Source organism: Eschscholzia californica, unplaced genomic scaffold (genome assembly GCF_041429995.1).
Source record: "Eschscholzia californica isolate CP2 unplaced genomic scaffold, dmEscCali1.0.p SCAF_6, whole genome shotgun sequence".
In the NCBI taxonomy this organism is placed as follows: Eukaryota; Viridiplantae; Streptophyta; class Magnoliopsida; order Ranunculales; family Papaveraceae; genus Eschscholzia; species Eschscholzia californica.
Genome location: NW_028238483.1, coordinates 23,886,563 through 23,904,399, shown reverse-complemented (window position 1 = coordinate 23,904,399; position 17,837 = coordinate 23,886,563). Strand labels below are relative to the sequence as shown.

General features: G+C 37.3%; 2 protein-coding genes across 2 annotated transcripts; one reads left to right on the top strand and one right to left on the bottom strand.

Moving 5' to 3' along the window:
* The first annotated feature begins 2,283 nt into the window (after positions 1-2,283).
* LOC147532698 (F-box protein At1g67340-like) lies at positions 2,284-4,098 on the top strand. Its single transcript, XM_086648262.1, has 3 exons — positions 2,284-2,644; positions 2,777-2,939; positions 3,031-4,098. Exons 1-3 carry the CDS (start codon positions 2,403-2,405, stop codon positions 3,904-3,906), a joined length of 1,281 nt encoding a protein of 426 aa, XP_086504388.1. The 5' UTR covers positions 2,284-2,402; the 3' UTR covers positions 3,907-4,098.
* Positions 4,099-14,303: 10,205 nt separating this feature from the next.
* On the bottom strand, positions 14,304-17,567 carry LOC147532697 (uncharacterized). Its single transcript, XM_086649479.1, has 2 exons — positions 17,387-17,567; positions 14,304-17,259 (listed from the first exon to the last, which is right to left on the bottom strand). The coding sequence occupies exon 2, from the start codon at positions 15,865-15,867 to the stop codon at positions 14,704-14,706; it is 1,164 nt and encodes a 387-aa protein (XP_086505605.1). The 5' UTR covers positions 15,868-17,259; positions 17,387-17,567; the 3' UTR covers positions 14,304-14,703.
* Between the last annotated feature and the right edge of the window lie 270 nt (positions 17,568-17,837).

Below are 17,837 nucleotides of genomic sequence, written 5' to 3'. Positions count from 1 at the left end.
GACTTTCCATATTTATTATTGATATATTTCGGATACCCTAACTTTTCAGTATTCTACTTTTTGTTTATTTTTTCTTAAATTAGTTATTTTATTGAAAGAGAGAGGTTTCAATTTATTTTCTTTACCCTTTGAAATTTTTTTGTTTCCTTTTTTCTTTAATTAGTTATTTTATTTCTAAGAAGGACACAACTATTTTATTTCTAAGAAGGACACAGTTATTTTGTTTCTAAGAAGGACTTTATTTAAATTCTGGGGAGAATTTCAAGACATATCCTTCCGTTACATTAGTGTATCCTGATTTTCTGATTTCCTAACTAATATAGCAAAGTAGGGAATATATATCTAATAGCAATATTTGATGATAAATACACGAAACTCGATCTTCTATATCTTGAACTCTTATTGATTGTCGGATCTTCGTCCTCTCGTTCTGTCACGTTATTCACACATCTCTTTCCTTATTTTGTGAAAGTAGAAAACCCAAAACGAATTTGAATAATCAAAAGCTACGCCCTTTCTTATTAGTAAAGACATCATACATAATATATTTTTTTCCATATTGTTTCAGTCTAATATCATTAGTAAGATGTGAAATATAAAAAAAAAAGACATGAAAGTAAAGACTAAAATCAATTGGTATAATACTTAGCAACCAAAAGTAATCTTTTCGATCGCATCTAGAAAATATTGTAAAATTTAGGAAATACCGTCACTGAAATCAATTCGTCTTGACCAAATAAGATTATGTAAAAGTAATATAGAGTTGTCTAGATATTCAAACGTTATAAGTGCAAATATAATATTTAGCAACGACTAATATTCTCGTCGATCGTACAATAGGTATTTCTTCCCGAATAGTCAACTACCAAATCAAGCAATACAATTTTTTTGGTATCAAAAATATTAAGAAAAAGGTATGAGACGTGTAAAAATTTTGCTAGTTGGTGGTATTCGAGTAGGAAATAAAAGGTAGGGACTTTTTTCGAATTTAAAGAAAGTTAAATTCATTCAAGATCCAAAATTGGTTAATTTTTTTTTAAATGGTAACTAGCTATTTTCTTGTTTTTTCCTTTATCGAAACAATAAAGCTAGACAGCCCGTCCAAAAGAGACTGCCGCTTGAACCGTCTTGCCATTTGGACAAGAGGACAAAGCGGCAGCTGTCTAGCTTTTCTCTCTCCCAAAATGGAAAAACGGAGTTACCTTTCAGGTTCTCAAATTACTTTTCAAAACCTATATCAACGGTTGAGATTAATTGCTAATAAAATAATCAACAAAAACCAAGTTGTACCATTTCATACTCATTCAAGCTCTTACTTATTTTTCAAAGCTAACCAAATAATCAATAGAAATTAATAAAATATTCGACTGTTGATATTATATTCTCCACATTCAAAGCTTTTACTCTTTTTTTGTATTTGTTATAAAGAACTTACTCTTTATATTTGGTGAACTTTTTTTGTTTGTTGAACAGTATTTCGTGAACTTAAACACCATAATACATTAATTTGATTGCTCCTTAACAAAAAAAAGACACATTAATTTGATTGCGGCTTTCAAAAATAAAAAAAGTTATCGAGAGAACAAAGATTTAGTTAATAATTATTGAGTCAGTAACATATCTTTTTCCAGTCTAATAATTCATTTGATCAAATATTTCTTCCTGGTCTTCATCTTCTATCTCTCTACATTTCTCTCTGAGAACGACAGAGAAATAGTCTGTAGAAGATATATATATGTATATATAGAAAGAAAACCAAAGCAACAAGAGAGAAGTAGACGGTAACACTGAGTGGGAAGGAACAGTAAAAACTTTAAAATCTTATTTTAGGCGGCAAAGACGGATGGACATATCTTGGGGGTGCTCATTACTTCATTAGTGTTAAACATAAAAAGTCCAAATGTGAATTTTTGTGGTATAGGTTTAAACTAAAGTGGATGGCAGGAATCAACGAACAGATTTAAGAAAAAAGAAACCAAAAATTTAATATCATATATTAAGGCCTTAAGATTAAGAAAAATTTGATAAGTAGAGAAATACAAAATGTGATAGAGAAGAGGTGAATAGCTTAATTGGAGAAGGTTATTTTGTTGACAATAAATCTCAACCGCCCATGTTGAAATTCAAGGTTTCAAAAGCACTTTGAGGGCCCACCAGAAGGCCTGATTTATTAAGGCCGTTTTTCCAACTAGACAGCAGCCGCTTTGTCCTCTTGTCCAAATGGCAAGACGGTTCAAGCGGCAGTCCCTTTTGGACGGGCTGTCTAGCTTTATTGTTATCGAAAAGGACTCTCACGTTCTTATAAGAGCTTCAACCTTTGCCCTCTTTTCAGTCTCACGAGTTACCAAGTGCTAGAGAGAGAGAGAGAACAGAGGGGAGGTCTAGAGAGAGAAAATTTTGAGATGAGAACAAGAGGAGGGGTTTGCTACCAAATTAGATCTGAACAGATCATCAATAAGAAGAGGAATTTTTCTAGGTTTGATTTTAAAGAACAAGTGCCTTTCAAAAGATTAAAAACATCACCGGAAATCACAGCAAAATATGATCTGTTAGATGTTTTGCCGGACGAGCTTGTTATTTGCATACTGAGTAAATTAATTTCTTCGGCTGATTCTACTTCAGATTTCTTCAATATCCTATTAACGTGAGTTATTCTACGATTTTGTTTCTTCTGATCTAACTTTTTTTCTGGATTGAAAAATCATCTTGATGAAATCGTCAAGAAAATTTGTAAACTAGGTTGTTAAAGTACAATATTTGATTAACTGAAAAACAGCTCTAAGAGGCTGAACTCTCTTGCCTTCACGGATGAAGTTTTATCAAAAGCCTCTACAAATTGCTTAGCTGTTCAATCAGATAAGTGGTCTGAATCCGCTCATCTGTTTCTCAAACAGTGCTCTATCGCCGGAAACCTTGAAGCATGTTATATTCTCGGCATGGTAAATCTCTCTCTCTAGCTCCATCTCTCTCTTCTTTCTCTATTTGGCCATTGGAGGTGTACTAATTTAATTTTCGGTTCTGTTTTTTCAGATCCGATTTTATTGTTTAGAAAACAGAGGAAGCGGAGCGTCGCTAATGGCGAAAGCAGCAATGAAATCTCACGCGCAGGCACTTTACTCACTCTCGGTGATTCAATTCAATGGAAGCGGTGGCACCAAGAATGATAAAGATCTCCGTGCCGGCGTCGCACTTTGTTCACGCGCAGCTTATTTAGGCAATATCGACGCGCTTCGTGAACTAGGTCACTGCCTTCAAGATGGTTACGGCGTTAGTCAAAACATCACAGAAGGTCGAAAATTTCTCATTCATGCTAACGCCAGAGAAGTCGCGTCGTTACTACTCGATATCTCTTCATTTCCGTCACTAACGTGGCAATCTTCAAATCGTAACGGAACTTGTGGACCTCGAATAGGTTGTCCGTTACTTAGTGATTTTGGATGTAACGTACCAGCACCCGAAATTCATCCGGCGAACCGTTTTTTAGTTGAATGGTTCGCCACCAGAAGAAATGATTTGGAAAGTCAATCCGGGTTAAGGCTTTGTTCGTATTCCGGTTGCGGGCGACCCGAAACAAGACGGCACGAGTTCCGACGTTGCTCGGTTTGTGGAACGGTTAATTACTGTTCCCGAGCTTGTCAGGCTCTTGATTGGAAGTTGCGCCACAAGGTTAATTGCATACCCATGGCCCACGAAGGGGAGGTGGATGGTGAAGTTAACAATGGCGTGAACGTTAACTTTGACGGAGACATTGTTGGGGTTCAAGAAGAAAATGAAAACGACGAGGTGTTGGAGGAAATTGAAACGGATGAGGTGATGGAGGAAACTGAAAAGGATGAAGTGTTGGAGGAAATTGAAAATGATGAGGTGTTGGAAAAAATTGAAAACGATGAGGTGTTGGAAATTTAAAGTAAAATTAGGAAGGTTGAGGAGAATTTAGAAACTTTTTTGGATACTTATGTAAAGAGGGGAGGGATAGAAAGTGGAAAGGTAATATTGGTGGATGAGTTCTGTCCAATGTCTTTTTCTTTACAAAATCAAGTGGCTATTAAATTCAATTCCATTCGTTCTCTAGGTTTTATTGTTCTACAAAAAAGAAAAGTTGGAAAGTCTTGATATGTGCTTTGTTTTACCGGATTAAATTCAATGCCATTCCGGCAAAAGGCACTTGACGGAATTGCTATTTGCGTCGGTCAGGTGTCCAGTGGCGCGGGGAATGGCCTGGGTGTCCAGCCGGGCTACCCTAATAACTTTTTCTTTGTTATCTTCGTGTCTTCTCTTTCTTATCCTTGTTATCATCATCATCATGCTGTCATGAAAACAATCTTGATTCTAAACCCATTACCGATCCAAAATGAGTAGTTAAAGAAAGAAAAAACTTTATGTTACAGAGAGAAAGAGAGAAACAATTATGGAAAGAACTTCGATTCAAAATGGGGTATTTAGCGATACCCCCTCATCCCTAATGTCCAATTAGGGATGCCCCTTTTTTAATTGGATATTAGGGATGCCCCCTTTTTTACACTTAAAAGTACTTAATTACCCTTATCTTCATTTTTTTTCTTCAATTTCTTATACATCTTTGGTGTTATGCTTACCAACAAGTTTTTGTTTCTCATAGTTATTTTTCTCTTATCCATCTTTTTCTAACTTTCCAACAACATTTATCGAAAATTTAAAATTGATAAATCACAATAATTCAAAATAAAAATCGTAAATTGTAATAAAAAAATTTTAACTTACTAATTTTTCAATGTATACGAGTTATAATTAATAAAAAGAACAATAGATATCAAGAGGTCTTCTTCAAATTAGTTATATATATCAATTTTAACGTAAAATGAAAACAAATGTGAATTTAAATTTTTTTCTTAAAATTTACAATTTTTATTTCGAATTGGTTTGATTTATTAATTTTAATTTTTCGATAAATGTTGTGGGTAAATTAAAAAAAGATGGATAAGAGAAAAAAAACTACGAGAAGCGAAAATAAGTTGGTAAGCATAACATCGAAGAGGTATAAGAAATTGAACAAAGAAAAACAATAAGGATAAGGGTAATTTTGTACTTTTAAGTGGAAAAAAGGGGGCATCCCTAATATCCAATTAAAAAAGGGGGCATCCCTAATTAGACATTAAGGATGAGGGGGTATCGCTAAATACCCCATTCAAAATCAACTTCAATCATACATTCACACATGATGAGGAGTTGGAGAAAAAAACCTTAATTACAAACTCTTGTTCCAAAACCACTACTAATAATACCATCGATCTTGTCTCAGACTCGAATCAATCGGAGACTCAAAGCAAGGGTTAAGACTAGTCAGTTTGAGACTTCTCTGTCTGACTCTGAGTCCAAGGTCTTGTTTTGAGTTTTAAACGAGTCGATTCTTGTCTTTTATATCCAAGTGCTAATATGTTGGGGTCAAAGGAGACTGACTAATCTCTTTAGTCAGTCTTCGGCTATAGGTGCTAACAACCTGTTGGTCGGGTGCTGACCCATTTTATTTTTAGGTTAATTTCGTTTTGGCCCCCAATTTGGGGACAACTCACCGTTTTGACCTCCATAAGTGTACGCCAGTTACATTTGGCCCAAACTTCCTGTTTGGCCCCTCAATTTTTTTTAAGTCTCCCAATTATACCCTCATGGCAATTCTGTAATTTAACTGTGTTTTTTTTTCTTTTTGTCCACCTCACCTCCATAACTTCCACATCACCTTCTTCCACATCAGACGGTGCCGGAGAATGTCACCGGCCGGAGACTTTTCCGGCGACCTAATTTTTTTTTTTTTTTTAATCTTCTCCTTCTTCCTCAACCTTTACCTTCTTTCTATCTCTCTATCTTTTCTTTCTCTCTCTTCTCTTCCATCTCTTCCTCCTCGTCTCTCTCCCTTCACCTCCTTCTTCAAAAAACATTACCAGTAAAAAGAGAAGGAGAAGGTCCCTTTATACCTTGATCTCTAATCGGATAAGACAAAGAGGTGAGGTGGAGAGAGAGTGAGGTGAGGTGGAGTGTTTTTTTTTATTTTCCCTTAAAATTTATTTCCCCAGAAAATTTCTAAAATTCTACATATTCCCTTTAAAATTTCACACCCCGGAAACTATTTAGCTTTCCAAAGCGCTGGCCTTTTTTTATTTCACATTTTTCGATCCGTCAATAAACATTACGATAAGTAGTATTTTTTGTTCAATTAATTTTTCTTTTGTATCATTCGAATTGGCTTGAAATATTTTCCTTTCATTGTGAAAAAAGGACTATTATGTGGCACTTTTGTTATGATGGCCTCCGTCATATAACTTAAGAAAATTCTAGCTTGCATCTAAGTTCACCAGAAACTATTGTAATTGTCGAATTTCACTTAAAAAAAATGTTGTTTTTTTTTTTCCTGAAAAGAAAAGTGTTTTGTACAACAAAACTATTTCTGTTTTAAATTGGAGGTAAAACAGTTGCTAAAACTATAGTTCTTGTCATCTTTTAAACAATATGCAATTAAAATTTTTTGTTATGACATTAATTGGGAAGTTGTTTATAAACAAAAAAAAAAACTATTTTTTGAGGGAGAGGCCCAAAAAATGGAGGGTAAATAAGCATTACCCCCAGCCCAAAAAAAAAATTAGAACCCAGTCCAAATTGTCAGGACAGCTCACAGTTTCCTGGTTTTTATTTTATTTATCCCTCTTTTACCCCTCCACGGGAAATTTCTGTGTTTTCTGACAATCTGACGGACGACAGCGAATCAATTAATTCCCCGTACATGACGTCATGTCAGAGAAACATTCAGATTTTCTGAAAATTCAAAAATGGCGCCATTTTTTGACGAAATTTCAGCCAATTTTTTTGGATCCCTCCCATTATATTTTGTTTCAACTCCTTCTTTCTTCTTATTTATACATCCAAAAATCTTCTTTTCATCATTCTTATTTTGTTTTTCACATTTTATCTTCTTCATCTCTTTCAATCTCTAAAAACATAAATTTTCTTTTCTTTCTCTCTCTAAAAGTTTTATTTTCTTATTTTTGGATGTCCATCATTCTTTTTTGTTTCACATTTTATTTTCTTCATCTCTTTCAATCTCTAAAAACATCAATTTTCTGTTCTTACTCTCTCTAAAAGTTTTATGTTCTCATTTTTGGGTGTTCATCATTCTTATTTTGTTTCACATTTTATCTTCTTCATCTCTTTCAATCTCTATAAACATCAAAGTTTTCTGTCTCTCTCTCTAAAAGTTTTATGTTCTTATTTTTCTTCTTCATCACTCTTATTTGTTTCACATTTTATCTTCTTCATCTCTAAAAACATCAAAGTACATAACCAAATGTCCAGTGCACAGAACCATTTCCGGTACAGGAGAAAATTCCCAGTTCAAAAGTGTCCAGTACTAAACCAAATGACCAGTACATAGAACAATTCCCGGTGCACAAGAAAATTCCCCAGTACAAAAATGTCTAGTGCATAACCAAATGACGAGTACACAGAACAATTCCCGGTACACAAGAAAATTCCCACTACAAAAATTTCTAGTACATAACCAAATGGCTTGTACACAGAACAATTCCCGGTACACAAGAAAATTCCCAGTACAAAAATGTGTAGTACATATCTAAAAAATGACCAGTACACTAAATAGTTCCCGGTACACAAGAAAATTTCTTTATACAAATCAATGAAATACTACCAAAAATGAAGAAATTTGTTGAGATTGGAAAGAGATCAGAAATAAATCAGGAAAAAAAGAACGAAATTTGTTGAGATTGGAGAGAGAAATATGTGTGGGAGAAAATAAAAAAGAAATAAGAAATAAATCTGGAAAAAAGAACGAAAATGGCAAGTTGGTAAATTTTGTAATGGCAATTCTGTAAATTCATGGAAAGTACAAGGTTTAATGTCAGGTGCGTCAGACTATTTTCCAAAAAAATTCGAATTTCCCGGGAATTTTTCGATGGCAATTTTGTGAATTTATGGAAAGTACACAGTCTGATGGGAGGCGTGTCAGATTACTTGTCAGAAATTTTCGAGTTTTCCGGGAATTTTTCGATGGTCGTTTCGTAAATTTCAAAAAGAAGAAGGGTGTTTCGGAAATTCCACCCCTAGCCTGACTTTTTTGGACCTGCCCCTCATTCTTTATCTGCAGTGGGCCTGATACATATTGTTGGGCTGATTTTGGGCCTTTTGCCCAACCCCTCTTTACAAAATTAGGTAGAACTCTCAAATATCAGAAAATGGCTTATTTATGCCCTTAAATGTTATCAAACAATTTGTGTGATTGATTGATAGGCGTACACTATCAGAGATAGGTGATAATGTTAAAGGGCCCCATTTCTGCGCTTGCTTTAGACCCCGCTACCCTTGGGCCGGCCCTTGATCAGATACACCCAATTCTAAGTTACATTATTTATAAAAATAAATGTTGCAAATAAATAAACACTATTATTCATGATTCAAACACAATGCTCAAAATCTAGTGGTATAGAAAATCAAGTTTGGATGACCAGACCAAAGAGAAGGTTGATAGATTTGTAGGTCTCTCTCTTTCACTACAAATCGAATATGAGAAATATGATACTGTATTTGATATATAGTTAACAAGCCAAGATAATTGAGAAGAAAACCTAGAATAAGACATAATAAATTTGAAAATAATCACCCTTTTATTAACATTAAACCTAGTTAATTATCTCTAGGGGGACAAGTATTTACTTTTAACTTGGCATTCATTCGTTTCACCCAACATTATTCCATCAGTGCTAGTTCTATTTGATGAAAGTTTGAACTTGATATTCTCACACAAAACATTCACCAGTTCCCTTTCCTTCCAAAACATATACTTAAATCTTTCCCTAATCGACATCCTAAGATCAAAACTCACCACATTATTATCACGATCCCAAATAATTTCTCTCCCTCCTGCTTCATCAAGGTATACAGAAGAATCCATGGAGAAGGAGAAAGTAATATTGTTGTTGGTGTTCTTGTTTTGATAGAATGGTGGAAGTAATTTTTGTGTGACAAGTGTGTCTCTGAAAAAAACCGAAGCATTGATTTGTTCATAATTGAATGTGAACTTATGGTATGGGTTTCGAACAAGGAGATAGAATTCCCAGTTTGATCTCAACTCTAGTGAAGAAACGTTGAAGTTGGAAAGTGAAGCATTGTTGACTCGAAATACAGGAGGGCTGCGAGGGGTAACCGAGATAATAGTCAGCAAGATGAGAAAGATGAGCATTAAAGTGATCAACACAACTGCGACTGCTACAATAGCCTTTCCGACCGGAAATTGATTATTATTCGCCATTGTTTAGAACCAGTAATTGATGACTGTTAAGATGTTTCTTCTGAGTTCTGATCATATTATATAGAGAGATGGAAAGCGGCTAGGTAGAGTAGAATCTTAGGTGCTGTTTGTTTTTTATTTTTTTCAGATCTGAAATCTGAATCGAGACATAATTCAGATTTCAGATGTTTGTTTTTTATTTTTGAAAAATCTGAAAATATAGCTGAATTAAGTTGTGGTCTGAATTGGCTGAAAAAAACCCCCATATTTCAGACTTCAAAACAAGTCTGAAAAAGAGACCCCCAAGCTGAAATAGGTCAATTGACTTTTATACCCCTTTGATTTACAGAAATTTTCTCATCCACATATGCAAGTCAGACGACCACCACCTAAGTCAGATCGCCACCGGCACCTAAGTCAGATCGCCACCGCCACTTAAGTCAGATCGCCACCGCCACCTAAGTCAGACCACCACCACCACCGCCACCACCACCGTCAACATAACACCAAAGCCACCACCGAAGACCTAAGGCCACCACCGTCAACACAACAACATAGCCACCACCGGAGACCTAAGTCAGGCCCCCACCGTCAACACAACACCAAAACCACCACCGGAGACGTAAGCTAGACCACCACCGTCAACACAAGACGAAAGCCACCACCGTCAACACAAGACGAAAGCCACCATCGTCAACACCAAAGCACATCAACACATATCACGACCACCGCCACCACACATCACGACCACCACAACCACACATCACGACCATCACCACACATCACGGTCACCACAACCACCACAGAGAAAAGGAAAGAGAGGGGGAAGAGAGAGACCCTCGCCGGATACGGTGAGGGTTAGCTTTGATTACCTTCGGTCAGAGAAGGAGATTGAGAGATATCCGGCGAGAGTTAGCAAGAGAGAGAGATCCCGCGAGGGAGAGAGATAAATAGATCTGGCAAGGGAGAGAGATTTGGTGAGAGAGATAGATCCGGCGAGAGAGAGAGATCCGGTGAGGGTGAGGGTGAGGGAGATGGAGACTTCTGAAATGTTTTGGTTTTTGTATACAGAGAATGTATCCCTAGGTTTTTACTTTTTAGGGTTTTTACTTTTTAGAGTTTTTATAACTTATTTTTATTTGCCCAAGAGACCAAAGATAAAAAAGAAATAAATTTCATATTAATTAGGGGTATAAATGTAATCTTAATTTTTCAGACTTCATAATTCAGATTTACAAAACAAACATCCAAATTCAATCAATTCAGATGCGGCTAATTCAGATTCGGCTAATTCAGATTCAGCAAATTCAGATTCAGACGTAAATAAAAAAACAAACATCACCTTAGTTGAATTAGTAAATCTAGTCTGTTTGGGACTCTGTTGGATGACCCACACAAAAGTTTCTATTAACAAAAAAAAAAAGAAAATCAAATCCAAATCCGGTTAGTTATATACACTCCGTTTCCAATTTTTCCCTCTAATCCCAGTTAAGTTGTGTTTGGGTTATTGAAAAACACAAGTTTCTAATTTTTCCCTCTAAACCCAGTTAAGTTGCGTTTGGGTTATTGAAAAACGCCCGTGCAACTTGATGGTGTATGCTTATCGATTAATAGTCAATAGTTTAGAGATTTGTTTTTCTAAATACAACAATTACAAGTTTATGATTATCAATCGGGTTTTAACGAATACATCTTCCGGAATTCGGGTAGTTCATTACCTTGAATTTTGAGTTATAAAAAAGAGAGTTGATTAGATCATTATTGGGTCTGAATGTGATTTTATGTGGTGAACTCATAAACCCTAGGTCCTCTCCCCCATTGATCCGTTTACCGTTTTTATTCGTTTTAATATTTTAATATCTTTAATCATCAAAACCATTTTCAAAATCTTATTATTTCCTAGTTTTAGAATAAGTTTAACTAGTCTCTGAGGAACGAACCGGTCTTTCCGGAAATATTGCAACTTGACACCCGTGCACATGCGGGTGTAGACCTATTTAGGGTAACCTTTTAGGTCCATCAAGTTTTTGGCGCCGCTGCCGGGGATAACAAATTACAACTCAAGCTCCGGTTAAGCCATATGGGAGAAAACACTCTCAGCTGTTGGATCTTTCAGATGCACTGGGTTACACGGTAAATATAGTAAACTCAGATACATGGGATCTTGCGGCATTGGATGTCTCGAAGTACAACCTGGAGTGACCGAAACAGCCCGCACCCCATGCCAACCGTCAGATCCGTCTCTCTTCTGCATGCCACGTGTATCTTGGAATTTTATGAAAAATTTGGTCAACTGACTTGACTCTAACTTTGACTTGCTATTATTTTCTCATCCGAACCCCGATTCAACTTCCGTTTTCGCCACTGGATTCGTCTCGGACACTACTTTCATCCGAGTATCAAAATTTTCAAAATAAGCAAATGACCAAACTGCCCCTCATGTATGTCTTTCTCGCGGTCTTAACTATTTTTCTCACCGAACTCCGTAAAAGACACCTGAGTAAGGAAACACAAGCAAAACATCAGAGTAACAGCTCGAAATATACTAACTAGTCTAAATTAAGATATTCAGATGAGGCATTTTCATGACTCATCATTATGCTTCTCCAGTAGCCTGTTAAGGCCCTCCACAACGATCGCAAACAGGAAAGGCGAAAGAGGATACCACGACTCACATTAAACGTCATACCTGGACGACCATTAATGAGAACAACCATAGAACTGGTAGAGAGACAAGTGTTGATGAGCTCAATCCACTTCTGATGAAAACTCATAAGATGCATAACTTTCTCTAAATAATTTCATTCAATCCGATCAAAAGCTTTGGACATGTCTAATTTAAGCCCAAAGTAACTCTTTGCTCCTTTGTAACGCTTATAGGAATGAATAATCTCTTGACTGATGATAATATTATCCGTGATTTGCCTTCCCGGACGTAAGCAGCTTAGAAAGGAGAAATAATGTCAGTGAGAATAGATTTTAGCCTATTAGCAAGGATTTTAGTAATGATTTTATAAGTAGTATTGAGGAGACTGATCGGTCTATAGGCTGTCGGGGATTGAGGAGTCTTTGTTTTAGGAAGGAGGCAGATATGCGTGTGATTGGCCTTGTAAGGAAGAGACCTCGCTGAAAAACAGGGACACCATATGAATAATGTCATCCTTAACCGTATCCCAGTTGGACTGGTAGAAAAGAGGAGGATAACCATCAGGCCCCGGAGCAGCCCCCGGTTTCAGGGAAAAAATAGCCTTTTTGATCTCCTCCTCATTGGGGTTCTTGATGAGATCTTCATTTTGGATAAGCGTAATTTGAGGAGTAAAACACTCAGAAAGGTTATCAGACCAGGCCGACCCCGCCGAAGTGGAAATATTCTGAAGATGAGTATTAAAGATATTGGATATTTCTGCCTCGTCGTTGGTCCACACATTATCTTGAGTTTTAATAGCATTGATTTGGTTTTTACGATTACGAGTGGTAGCTTTAGCATGGAAGTACTGAGTATTTCTATCCCCCAAATTAATATTAGAAATCCTAGATTTCTCTTTCCATAGACTCTCTTGTCGCAGAAGAAGGGTCTCAATGCTGTTGAAAATATCTGTGAACTGATCTGCATCCGAGATAGTCTGTAATTGAAGAGTAAGATTCTTGATATTATTATCGATGTGTCCAAAAACTTCTTTATTCCATTTGGAGAGTTTGATAGCTAGAGAATTGAACTTGTAATGGATGGATTAGGGCTACTGATCCAGTTGGACTTGATGAATTTTGGTGCAATCCGGGTGCGACATTCAAGTACGAATGAATTTAAACGGTTTACGCCCCAAAGAAGAAATAGCTTTAGTGGTGAGGAGGATAGGGTTGTGATCAGAACCAAGGGTAGGAAGATGCGTGAGCCTCACCTGGGGAAATCTGGTAAGCCAATTATAATTGACTAGAGCTCTGTCTAGTCTCGATCTCTTGGATTAGATTCCCCTTGAATTGCTTGTTAGACCACGTGTAGGATGACCAATGTAACCAATATCCTGAAGGCCTAAAGCATTAAAATTTTGTTTGTTCCGAGAAAGAATCGAAGGAGAAATGGGCATCTATAGAAACCCGTAATAAAGAACGCATTATTGGTCTCCTCATTAGTACCTTTTACATGAATCATATTATTGTCCGGATATAAGACCTCAATGTCAATATGTGGGGACCAGAACATAGCCAATCCTCCAGCTTTATTAATCGGCTCAATAATATGATTCTTATAAATGGTATTGAAATTCAGTATTTTATCGATATTTATGTTTATACATTTAGTTTCTGAGAGGAAAACAAAATCCGGGTTATGCCTATTAATGAGTCTACTAAGGTGTTTACGGTTAGCAAAGTTGCCACAACCACGAACATTCCAAGCTAGAGTAGAGATATCCATAAAGGCACTCCCTATCTGGGCCTAGAAAAGAAACTAAAGGCACCCACAGTCTATATGCCTTAAAGGAACTAAGCCTATCCAAGCTGGCCCCCTACAAGGAACTAAAAAAGGACTGACAAGGAAGGACTGCCTAGAAAAGGACTGACAAGGAACTAAAAGCACACTCGCTCAAAGCTGAGCAACTACCCCACCACTAACTAAAGGCAACCAGAACTAGTGCCAATTACCCCACCATCCTGAAATCAACCAACTCAGCAAAAAACTAAGTGTCCGAGCGAAACTATAACCTCACTCCGCTATGACAGACTAAACGTATAAAGGCCACCCTCCACACCTCAAAACCAAAACCTAAAGACGAGAGAAAGAGCGCCACCAGCATAACCAGGAAAAGACCCAAGGTATAAAGGCCACCCTCAACGCCTAGCACACCAACACCTAGTACTAGCGCGAACCCTAACAGCACTACCAAGGTCCAAACAGAGCACAAAAAGAAGTCAGATCAAGCCAACCCCAAACACAGGGTTAAAGTACTAGAAGAGAGAAGAAAGAAAGCTACAAAAAGAGAAGGAATCAAAACTAAAGAACAAAAAAGGAGAAAAGGAAACAGGAACAGGGAATGACTAATATAAAACATACATAATATATAATACGATTAAACACCAAAACACATACACATGGCAGAAACAAGAAAAAAAAAACCCCTACAAACACACAAACTATACTGGAAACCACCCCCAAGTCTTATCTATATCTCTGCTGCTACAAAATGAAACTGAATCTAGGTAACTAGCTCACCTAAAACAGAAAGCACCACTAATATAACCAAAAGTCCTACAATTGACAACAGCAAGAGGAGATATTAATCAAACTCAGACAACAAAAAACTAGAACCACTATAGCAAGATGAAAGCAAACTACCCAAGAAAACCACCCACATTCACCAACAAAACAAAACAAACTAACAAAAAGACTAACAAGCACGCTGAAGAACTACTGAGAAGATGATTCCGAAAGTGTAGCTTCATCCCTTTCCCCCTGCATTAGTTAAAATATTGAGACTACGACTTAGCATCAAGGATTCTTCCAGCAACCTCCTAGCTTCCACATTATCAAGCAAAGTCCCATCCTCTAACGAATCTTCTCGGGAAAGATTTGAATTACCTTCAGACATAGAAATATTCCTGATTCTCTTACCCGAGGCCTGAAAAAGTTGATGAGGAAGGATAATACCACAAGCAAGTGAAGGAGGGGGAGCAATGAGCTGAAGTGGTTCTGGGTTAAGACGATTATCTTCTGCCATTACATTTTCCATCGGATCAGGGTTAGATTCAAGCTCATCATCAGACAAGTTAACCACAATAGGACAACTATTCAAAGGATGTTCCACAATCCTACATAACTGACAAATAGCACCTGGAAATTTTTGATAGCTAATCTTGATCTCTTTTTCACCATCTGAGAAAATCGGATTAATAACAGATAATAAAGGAGACCTAGTATCGTACATGAAATGAACCCTCACCGTATTGTTATTCACTCTACCAAAGTTCCTAGGCTTAATACTAATAATCTTTCCCATGCAACTGAAAATGAACTCAAAATCCTCTTTGTTCTGCAAGGCTTGAGGAACTTTGTATAGTGTACATCTCATAGGCTCAAAGTAAAGATCATCAGTGGCATCACTTAAAGGAAAGACTACCTCTTTAAGAACCATGATCATTCCTCTCAAAATCCAAGGCCTACCAAAGTTACGAGCATCCAACACAAATTGACTCTTAGGCTTAATAAGAAATGTGTTCACAGGTCCTTCTGTAGGAAAGTAGTCACAATCACGAAAAAACTTGGATTGGGGATACAACATCTCCTTTATGAATGTAAGTCCTACATCGTTAGGACAAACCCATCTTGCTATAAACCCAGAGTCTATCGGTTGGAGCTCCTGCTTAGAAGAAGGTTTTGTGAACTTAAGTGTCAGCTTACCATAAGAGGAGAGGGAGTAGTGAGAGGCCATTTGAAAACAGAGAGCAAAAGGAATTGAGAAGTTAAGGTACCAGGTGATAGGGTTTCCCAACATGGCGAAGCATAAATAGGCAAACCGAGGCTTAAAAAGGACAATCAGAACCACCAAAATAGTATCATTGCTCGACATGCAGAGTCTCGGGAATTCACTACACTCCAGAATCATCTATTCCTCAGACGTGACTGAGACGGGTGACATACTCGAAAGACAGGAATGAAAGACGGCTACTCCAACAGAAAAGAACAAAATCCGACCACAGAAAACGAAACCCAGCTATTGAAAGTGAAAAAAAACCGACGAACAGTAAGATTAGGCGTTGGGATATACCTTTACGTGGTGATAATGGTAGTCAGCGTATCTGGGGGTTGAAGAAAACCAATCTTGAGCCGCAGGTTGAATTGAAGTTCCCCCAATCCCAAAGGTTTCTAACTTGGGAATGCTCGCGTGCAGAGGAGTTAATGTGAGGTTGTCTTTTGTGAGATTTGAAACGAAGAGTGTGTAATGCTTGAAGATTGTTCTTCTGGTTGAAGATTTCTAGGTTTAGGTATTAGGGTTTCGAAAGGGGATCTGGAGATGAAAAGAAGAGAAAGGAAATCGCCTAGATGACGTCAGGCCACTCTCTCTCTCTCTCCTCAGCCCATTGAGCATTCAAATTTTAAGTACCATCTTTGGTAGTCCCTTTCTTCACAAAAAAAAAATGAGTTAATTCCTATATGGCCCCCTACTTTGTGACCAGCTTCCGTTATGACCCCCTATTTTCTGTAAATTCAAATATGACCCCCCTTTTTTTTATGTAATTGTCCTAACTACCCTTCTTTTAAATACTTGTTCAAAATTAAAATTAAAAATAAAATAGTAATTCCACCTCATTTCCCTCTCAACCACACATCTTTCTCCACGCCACCTCTCTCTCTCTCCACCTCACCTCTCTTCCCAACTCACCCCTCTCTCTCTCTCCAACTCACCTTCATCTTCTCCGATTAAAGTCGTCGGCCGGAAAATTTTCCGGCCGGCGACCTTAAAAAAAAAAAATTTCTCGCAGCTCTCTTTCTCTCTAAAAACTCCAGCGAATGGGGGTTTCCCTTCGCCGGAGTCGGTCTGTTCTTGAACGAGACAAGTGGGGACTATGTTTCATACTTATCAGAAAGAAACTATCAAATTGAATATTAAAAGTTGAAGTTAGAGAGAGAAAGAGTTTAGAGACTTGTGTAGGTGAATGATGAGTCACACCTCCTGATTCCATTTCTTCATCATCATTATTAATTACGGTTCTTCTAGTTCGACTACCACCATTGATGGATGATGATTTTTTAGGACCGAGGAATTGACCTAGGGCTTGAAGAGGTTTTACGACCATCTTTAGGATCGAGGAAACGACGCAGCATTTACCTAGGGCTTTGACATCTCCGATCTTGTTAAATACAATCAGCAATAATGACTCCGGTAACCGGTCGAAATGATCGATCTCATACTCTTCTTCCGACCATCTTTTCACCGTTAGATCAGAACTCATCAGATGAGACATGAAGATAGAGATTGAATTGGTAGAAAGAAACCCTAATAAATGATTACAAAATTGAAATAGTGAAGGTGATGGTAGGTAAGGAATATGGAGATAGATCTAACAAAGGATATGATATATCATCATCATCTAATTAAGTAAAAGAGGATGGAGAATACGTACTGAAATGAAAAGCAGAGAGAATTGAGAGATGTCTCCCCGTTTCTCTCTCTAGATATATATGGCCTGGGCCTGTGTTGTTGTTAAGCACCACGCTACCAGTTTAGAGGTTAGAGAAAGAAAGTGAGGAAGATGGATTGACGATAAGAGATGAAAGATCCACGGACTCGGAGTTGGAATAGTGGGCGAGAGAGAGAGAGGAGTGTGTTTTTTGTACTTTAATCATATTATCTGTTTATTTTCCTGCTTTACTATGTTTTATTTTGGGCTTAAACAAAAAAAAATTTCCTGATCTGGTCTGTTCTTGAACAGACCAGATCGGTTTGTTCAAGAACAGACTGTCTCCGGCGAAGGGAAACCCCCTTCGCCAGAGATTTTAGAGAGAGCGATGTGAGAAAATAAATAAATTTTTTTTTTGAAGGTCGCCGGCCGGAAAATTTTCCGCGCGGCGACT